The following is a 9,189-nucleotide window of genomic DNA, read 5'->3' on the forward strand; positions in this document are numbered from 1 at the left end:
TATTTGACATACTATCTGGGATCAGTGAGATTTGTATTTCTTTTAAAAGAATACTTTATTCAGCAAGGACACATTAAATTAATCAAAAGAACATTTGTGTAACAAACGTATTAAAGTGCCTCTATTATGCCTTTTCGACTATAAGCCTACCTTTCCTGCACTGTGTCATGTAACTGTATGTGAACATCAACTATCTGCAAATTGTGAAGCCAACATTTCACGATAAATAAAGTTATTGTCTGTCAAAAAAAAAAAGAGTTGGCTCTCAATCCCCTAAACGAGTCATCAGAATTCGAATCTTATTCTGTTTTGGCTCTACGTCACAAAGTAACACATTTGCATTATATCCGTACGGCTGTATGCCGTATGCCCACAAACACAGTAAAATTGCTATGCTGTTAACATAATTTCGAGAAGACGCTGTATACGCTGTGAGAGAAATTTTGTTTGATCACATTTCATAATTACCACAAACTTGTTAACACTTGACACTTACCACTGAGAAATATTCTGCTTCAGTCGTGCCTGAGAATCAGTCTCACTACGTATTTCTGTCTCAACATCTGCTTCAAAGAGTCAGAATCTTTATGTTTTTTCTCCCATTATGAAACATAAATATCATAACACAATGGTTAAGTCAGTATATTTATCACTCATTTTCTGAAATGCCTAGAAAAGGTGAAATTTTGAAAGTGTGTTAAATGTGGTTGTTACTCTAAATGAGAAAAAAAGACTTTACAAACTGAACTTTTGGGATTGGGATAACTGCAGCTTTTGATGACTGATATTGTACTAAATATTGAATTGCTTTCTTTTATAGACACTACATAGGCTACATGGGTTTCATGTTTAATTTTTAAACATTTTATTCAAACTATATTCACACAAATTGTAGGCTATAGCCTACTCACAGGCATGTTATTAAGTCTTTTGAATGAGAATAAAAAAATTGTATTTAAACTAAAATTAAATAAAATATAAAATAACGCCTGAATTCTGGGCCTGTGCTCAACAGCTACATTTCAGGCGAAATACGCATGCTTTTGATTTTAAAACTATGGCAATGTATATTTGCTAGTAGCCTGACTTGATCAGAAAAAGGCTAAGCGCTGCAGTTCTCAACGGGTTGCATACATTTATGTCAATAGTGAACCCACCGAACAGGTCTGGCCGCTTAACACTTCCCATGAATACAGGCAGCTCTTCTTACCTTGGTGGGAATAAAACCTATGGGATTCTAATCCCATAAAACCCGTCAATATTCTGTACTACACAGAAAGACAGAAAATGTGCGATGCCAGTTTGAGAAGGCAAAATGTGCTCCACAGATGCTGACATTTTTCCAGCAGTAGGCTATATATGATGGCGACAAAGCCTGCACAAAGCGAGGGAATTTGGTCAATCTAAACATTTTACATTAGGAATAAATTAATTAGGAATTAATCTCTGATTAAGTCTAAACCGAACAAGCCTTCTTCTTCAGATGTTCTCTAGGAAATCAAAGAGTAATGAAGACAAAATTGACGCAAAACGACAACAACAAACGTATAGTATATCCATCAAACATAAGTTATAGGTCGTTTGGCTTGGTGGATTATTATTTTCCTTTAATACAACCAGTAAGAAACACATTACAGCACGTTTGGCTGTTTTATGTCTCATTCTGATTCTACATCTTTGCGCTCTCGGCCTCATTATCGGACGCCTTTTTTTCGCACAAGTACGCTCTTGACCGTCTCTGCGTTCCCATTGGCTGCCGCGTGCCGATGACGAAGCGCTCTGCCGGTCTCAGAGGCCAGTGACTTTCCCAGCAAAGAGCTTTCCAGGAATGATGAAACAGCCGCTGAAATTGACCTCTGAGCCATCTGCTTTAACTGAGATCTCTGGGCAACAGCAAGGGCTGTAATGGGATGTGACAGCAAGGTAAGCGTGATGAGAAAGTCTAATTCCAGAAAATGTTCATTGACAGAATGTGTTAGTCTCTTAACATCCTGGTTACTAATAGAGCTGGCACTGGACCAGAGCATGCATTAACCATAAACACATCCAGAAAAAAAAACTATGTAATTACTTTTTGTAATAAATAATACAATTTATATTAAAAAAATCTGTAATTTTTTCACATATGTTTTTAAGGACCCATCATTTTTATGTGCTTCTACTAAACATTTAACCAGTATCCATTTTATTAGCATTTACTTCACTACCAAGAAATCCAATACATTTTTCACTAATTTATACTAATATATTTATTACTTGAATTGATTCCAACTCATCTATTCATTTAGTCACTAGTTCACCAATACTTTCTTGCTTAATAGCCTGGTAGAGATTTCTCACAAACCATCAATATGTACTCAACCAAAAGGCGGAGAGGCTTGTTAAAGTGTCACCTAAACATAATGCTGCTCCACAGACAAAAAGGAGATTTGACAAGACAGATTAATGGATTTTATTTTAACGATAACATAAAAATCATCACCTAAACAACATATTTATGTGGCCTCGAAAACCTTGTGAGAATGTGTTTCAGAGTGAAAAAATACTAGTTAAAATCTAACATAAAAAAAATCATAACTATGAAAAGGATAGCTCAGGCAAGAAATAGGCTACAGGCCATTGAGGGGAGAAATTAAACCGTTGTTTCAGATGCCATTTGACGTTTTGACTGTATGATTCTAGCTGTCATCTCCATTCTCTCCAGCTCCTCGGATTAGACGCTTGTTCCCTCGTTTCCCTGTAGGGCCCTTTGGCTTGGTGAAGGCTTGTTTAAGAGCATGCTGCCTCGGGTAAACTTCTTCATACAGGAAATCCTCTGTCAGGCACTCTCCACTATCAATCTCCATCTACACACATGACACATAAATAGATTAACTCAAAAGTGAGTAAATATGAGTATTTGACTAGAAGCATATGTCAAAATGTTATGCTCTAAAAAGTTTCAGTAAGATTTTTTTTCTACTTTTCTAAATATTCTAAATCTACTTTTTGTTCAGCAGTGATGCTTTAAATTGATCAAAAGTGACAGTTAAAACAATTGTAATGTTACAAAAGATTTATATTTTAAATAAATGCTGTTCTTTAAAAATGTCTGGAAAAAGTTTCTTGAGCACCAGATCAATTCTGAAGGATCATGTGACACGTAACATGAATTCAGCTTTGCCATCACAGAAATAAATGATATTTTAAAATATATATTCAAGTAGCCACAGGCTCATTTTATTGTTAGTTGATGTGGACTTAATATAGGTGTTTAAAGATATATTATCCATGTTCACTCCTGAGTCAAGAATTAATAACCAAAGTATTTAAAATAATCAATTTTAATGTACTCAAGTACTTGACACCATTGTACTCTTCTACTCGGGTTAAAGCTTAGATGTTCAACAGCTATCTTGAAAAACAAACTTTATTAAGACCAACTTTTGCTGTTAGTGTACCTTTTTGGCGATCTCTATGTGATAGTCTCTCTCTACCTCATCCAGCAGTCGATTCTTACAGCTGGAGTAAAGCATCCTTTCTTTGATGCTACAACTATACCCAGGCATGGAGTAGATGAACACTGGTCCAATATTCAAACGCAAACAAAACATCATTACCAATCTTAAGAGGCCAGGTTGGAATATTGTGACATTGGTAGAAAATTGTTCATATCTTGACACTTACCTACAGCTTCCAGTGCCTGTCCTTGATGGGTGTGTTTGTACAGGAAAAAGTGGTATCGTGGGGCATCGGTTGGGATTCTGCTTGGCAGCTCTTTGGTCTCTGTAGGACTAGTGTGGACCAGCTCAATTGTCTCTCGCTCGGTGTCCAGCCTCTTAAAGATGATAAAGTAAAAAGTGCTTTGTTATTGGGCTAATGGAGATGATATGGAATGCAGAAGTGCAGGTGTAATATTCTATTATGTGATTTTTTTGTATGCATATGTATGTGTGTGGAACTTACTAGTTGAATGTAGTTGATGCGTTTGTGTTTAAATTGCTGTAAAGCATGTTTAGCCTCTTCTTGCAATGGAAATGCCAAACCCTGCAAAGTTGGATTTTTACTCTCCACGCTGATCTCTGTCTTTATCAGAAATATATAACATACCCAAAAGGTTATATATATATATTCCATATATATATAATGTTAATCTGTAAAATTAACAATTCTTATAATTTAGTGAACAGAGAGCAGATGCTACCTTTGCTTGTCCGCTCACAGTGGGAATCAATCTTCGCTCATCCTGAATAGAAAAGTACAAAAGTATTGTGAAAATCCATTTTATATTTATGTACTTGAAAACAAAATCAATCACAGGACACTCACCCGTACCACTTTGTCCTGTCAGGTGCATTATTAAAAAAAACATTTGTTTAGATATAATATGATGGCAGACAAGCTGTCAGATGCTCAATTTTGATATGAAGGTATTTTCACATTTTGACCTTCCTCACCTCTGTTATTTTAATCTGAAGGAGCTGTTGCTCAGCAGTAGTGAGAGGGGCCGGGGTGGAAGAGGAAGACAGGTGTCGCAGATAACCTTGGAAACAGATGTCTTCCTGCAGGACATAATAGTAAATATACCTCTAAACATATGACCTGAAGAAACCTAAGCAAAGCTGAGTGCAAGGAACAAAAGAACAGGAAACAAACATAGTAGGTTTACTGTTGTAAACCCAGTAATAAAAATAAAATGAAAAATTCACAGAAGTGAAAAACTGTTTTCACTATATAAAGTCACATTCTTTTTCTTTTTTTCTTTTATTGTTAATGTAAAGAACATTTTAAAATTCTGAGGAAACTTTCTCCCCTGTAAAGAACCTTTTGTCCAACAGAAAGCTTCCATGTTTATTAAATGTTCTTTTTTAAAAAAAAAACATTTTATTCTGTCCTGTTCTGTTTGGTCAGGCATCATATATTTATGAATAATGAGCCTAATGATCTGGTTTATTTCATTCTGATTGCTCAGTCGTGGAATTTCAACAAACAGATTCTAAAAATACTGTATATGATTTGTGTGTGTGTGTGTGTTCCTATTTGCTCCAAAAGAAAAAGAAAAAAATCCATGATATAAAGTTTCCAAAATAATTGGGTGTATTAGAAACGGCCTTGCAGCAGTTAACTAGGATTTTGTAATGCCAAGAAAACAGATAATATAATGTTGTGAATACACATCACATATTTAAAAAAAAAAATGTAAATACAAAAAATGTTCTAAATTTACAATGTTAATAATAGAAGTTTAATATTTTGCACAATGTTATGCACTATATATATATATATATATATATATATATATATATATATATATATATATATAGACAAAGCTTATTGATAATATACAGGTAAAATTATAAAATAATTTCAACTCAAATCTCATGTTCAAATAAACCCGTCTACACACTTGGACTGTTCCAAACAGTTCATCTCTGAGGTGACTTCCACCAAACTCTTTCTTCAGTGTGGCTCGGGTAGCAGCGTACACCATCTTTAACCTCACCTATGAAGTGCAGAATGAATGGGTATTGTCACTCAGAAGGGTAATTCACAGTGTTTTAACCCAATGTTGCTAAAGGCAAAATTATTTATAGAGTCTGAGGGTGAGAGTTTGTACTGAGTGTACACATTTCACTTTATCATGTGTTTCCTACTTACTGGTGAGTGGTCTGGTGACCAGGAGATAAACAGCCACTCATATCCCAGTTGGTTCTGTGTGTCGAGGCGGTAAAGGATATAACAGGGTTCTAGACCGTCCAGCATGGGCAGGACATATGCATCATAGTCCTGATCCCAGCTCTGAGACACCTCTCTGTACGCTCCCAACACCAGCTGCTCTGAAACACACACAGACAGATAGACACACATACACACCTTATAACACACTCCCAGACTACTTGCAGTAGCCCCAGATAACTGCACTGACTATCACTTTGAGTCCAAAAACAGCATGGTGCCATGAAGCTGTCATCATACACTGCATGTATAACATTCCACAGTCCAATTTATCTTCACATTTACTTGACATTCTTTAGGGTCAACAAGTGACTAAAATATATTTGTTAAGGCATAAGATTTTACACTTAAAATTGAATGCAGTCTTTGCAGTATATAGCAAAACATTAAACCATGATGCAATTTAGTTTACCTGAAAGATAACATAAGCACACTTTTCAAGCAAAATATCTACCAAAAATAAACCTTTGTAAGTGTTTAATGATAAATCTATGAACACCAGTGTAAACTCAAGTAGTATCTGTGAAAAAAGTACACTTCAATAAACTTAAAATATGATTACGTACAGAAAATAATACTCTTCAGTGTGATCTGAATGTATTGTTTCCAGACACTTATTTGCATGTTAAATGCAATTATAAAAATATATTATAATGTACATTTATATAAAAAAATTTTTGGATAGGACTAAATACATCTTTATTTGTAATTTCATAATTCCTTTTATGACTGATAAAGGTGCAGTTTAGTGCATTTAAAATATATTCACTTTAAAATGTAATTTTGAATAACACACTATAGTTAAAATTGTATTCTACTATTACAACACTTCAAAATAAGGGTACATATTTAAAGCATGACAAATGATTATTAAAGCATGTAAAATGTACTTTCAAATGAAACTCAATTTGACTATATTGCAAAGTGCACTTTTTAAGGTGTACTTAAGAGTGTCAAGAAACAATTGTGAAAGTGTACTCTTTTTAAGAACACTTTTATTTCCTTAATAATATATTATCTACAAGTGCATTAAAAAAAATCTAAAGATTTGAAATACATTACATACAAGTTTACATTCAATATAATCAGTTGCATGTCTTTTAAAAAGGGTACAAACTTCCTAAATCCACTAAAATGACCGTAAAATGAATAACAAAAATGACACATAATATTTTTCTAAATTATATGGCCACCTGTGATCTAAGTAATATTTTAGAACTTGCATTAGTCTATGTTTAATTAAAATTTTGTATTTTTTTGCACATTGATGTGAGGCCTGATTCATGAATCAGAAAGTGTAAATAGCAGTAAATTAATCAAAAGCACCATCAATCTTTTTGCTCAAACAAATCCGTCCTGTGGGTATTGAAATACTAACATAAAACTACATACACAGATGGCCTCCCAAACAAATGCTCGTACTCACCGCTCCTTATAACAACCTTCACCACTCTGACAGCTCCCCTCCTCGCCTTCACTAGGAACTCTTTTAAGTCTGGAGTTGCTGGTTTCAGCAGTGAAGTATACAACAGATGACGATACAACAGAGACAGGATACAGTGAGTAAACCCAAAAATTATTTTATGCCACAAACCTTTTAATCATCCTAAGAAAAGACCACCCCATTGCATAGTATTTAATGTTATAAATCATTACATTAGATCACTTAGTTTTTAAAAAGACCAAGAAAATTGATTGAAACAAAGGAAATTTTACACTGCTTCCACAGTGTGCGGCCTGTGCCTCATTCTTGGCCTCACCATGGTAACAGGGCACCAGGACCCATAAATGATGTAGGTGCAGGTGAGATGATAAGCAGCAGCGCTTCCGTACGTAAGCTTAAATTACCTCCCATCCCCATTCATATAAAACACAGCCTTATATTATCTCTCTGTTTTAAACCTATATAACTATATATATATATATATATATATATATATATATATATATATATATATATATATATACACACTGTAGATGTGTAGAAGTTAGTAAGTACTCAAAACATGATAATTTACTGATAATTTCCTTTGCCTTTAGATGTACACATTTGCACATAGACTCCATGGAAATCTGAAAAAGTTTAGTTGCAAGACTTTGGTAAAAGAAATGTTTTTTTATGTATTATTCCACATGTCCCTTGTTTTAACTTTATAGCATATCTGCATAGTTTACATTACACTTCTAACTCAAAATGCATTTCACTAAAAGGAGAAGATAAAATTAAAAAATGTAAAATATTTTACTCTAAATTTGAAAATTTGCTTACCATGGATACCCGTCTGGTGCGACATCCCAAGTCCCGTTGATGCTCCAGCTCAGTTCGAATTCCTGTCGAAACTCCCACGTTGTCCTCCTATTGTCTTCAGTGGCACTGCTATCTGTGCCCAGCAGTGTGGTCCAACTCACTTCCGTACAATGACATCAATGCCCCCTGAGCATCTTACCTGGGGAATCCTGTTTGAAACCCGATCCGCGGAACCGAGGAAGATGTGTAGCCTAATATTACACCTGTCAAGGGATAGGTTCCAGCACACCACCTATCTAGTATTATCCACCCATCACTGGTGGCCCTTATGTGGTATAAAGTGGATGACAACATCTGATCACTGTGATGAGCTTCATGATGATGCTCTGGTGTAAAACAAAACGAAGTGCCCTACTGAAACTGAGAGTCTGGCCTCTGGACATTATCTGTGTGTTTCCGCTCTTCTACAAACACTTATGCCACGGTCCATTTGTGAAAAGAAATGGCACATTATCACTCACAAACATCAATGACCTGATAGCATATAAACCGGAGGCCTGTGGGAGCTCAGATTCCACCAGGCTGTCATGAGATACCATGCAGGCGGCTGCTGACCCCCAACCAGCAGGACAGGCGGTTGGTTCATTTAGACAACTTTACCAGCTATAGAAAAGCCACTTCAGATTGTACATCTTTCTCTTGACCACTCTTTGAGATTTTGCATGAGGTTCATGAGATTTGATTAAATGGAAAGGGTTTTTATTGTGTTTCTAAAAACCATTCAAGATGTTTTTTTCTTTTTTTTCACCAGAGCATATAACAGACAAAATGTATTAAATCTGATATTATGCATTTGTATGAAGAAAGAAAGAGAAAACATACCTGTGAGATTTCTAGTGCTGGCTTCATGTTTAATTCACTTAGCTGTGAGCACAAACCCAGCCATTATACATTATTCACACGCAGCCCTCCCTTCAAAGATACACACATGATCTGCACACAAAGATTCTCTTACTTCTTGGAACTACAATTTTAGCATATTTTAACATAGTACTATAAACTTGTCTGTATGCATTGCTAGACAATATTTTGGAGAAATTCACCTTGTTTTTCACCTCAAACCCCTATAAAAAGCATGAATAATGATAAACGAGACATGTTGTTCATATACTGTATAGGCTATATTTTGTATATAGCTGCAACCCTGTTGATTCATAGTAGGCTGT

The 9,189-nt window shown here is 35.1% G+C and overlaps 1 protein-coding gene across 1 annotated transcript; it reads right to left on the minus strand.

The window, feature by feature from the left end:
• Window positions 1-2,456: 2,456 nt before the first annotated feature.
• LOC132119186 (twinfilin-2-like) lies at window positions 2,457-8,009 on the minus strand. Its single transcript, XM_059528986.1, has 11 exons — window positions 7,985-8,009; window positions 7,142-7,309; window positions 5,638-5,816; window positions 5,387-5,482; window positions 4,437-4,541; window positions 4,309-4,323; window positions 4,184-4,225; window positions 3,946-4,065; window positions 3,667-3,817; window positions 3,441-3,562; window positions 2,457-2,846 (listed from the first exon to the last, which is right to left on the minus strand). The coding sequence occupies exons 1-11, from the start codon at window positions 8,007-8,009 to the stop codon at window positions 2,679-2,681; spliced, it is 1,191 nt and encodes a 396-aa protein (XP_059384969.1). The 3' UTR covers window positions 2,457-2,678.
• Window positions 8,010-9,189: the final 1,180 nt, after the last annotated feature.

This window comes from Carassius carassius, chromosome 38 (assembly GCF_963082965.1).
Source record: "Carassius carassius chromosome 38, fCarCar2.1, whole genome shotgun sequence".
In the NCBI taxonomy this organism is placed as follows: domain Eukaryota; kingdom Metazoa; phylum Chordata; class Actinopteri; order Cypriniformes; family Cyprinidae; genus Carassius; species Carassius carassius.

Coding starts and splice junctions, on each gene's coding strand:
- LOC132119186 (XM_059528986.1), bottom strand. CDS start 8,009: ATGTCGCACCAGACGGGTATCCATG. Junction 5,817..7,141: donor GAAGGTTGTTATAAGGAGCG/GTGAGTACGAGC, acceptor TGTGTGTTTCAG/AGCAGCTGGTGTTGGGAGCG. Junction 5,483..5,637: donor GGTCACCAGACCACTCACCA/GTAAGTAGGAAA, acceptor TGCACTTCATAG/GTGAGGTTAAAGATGGTGTA.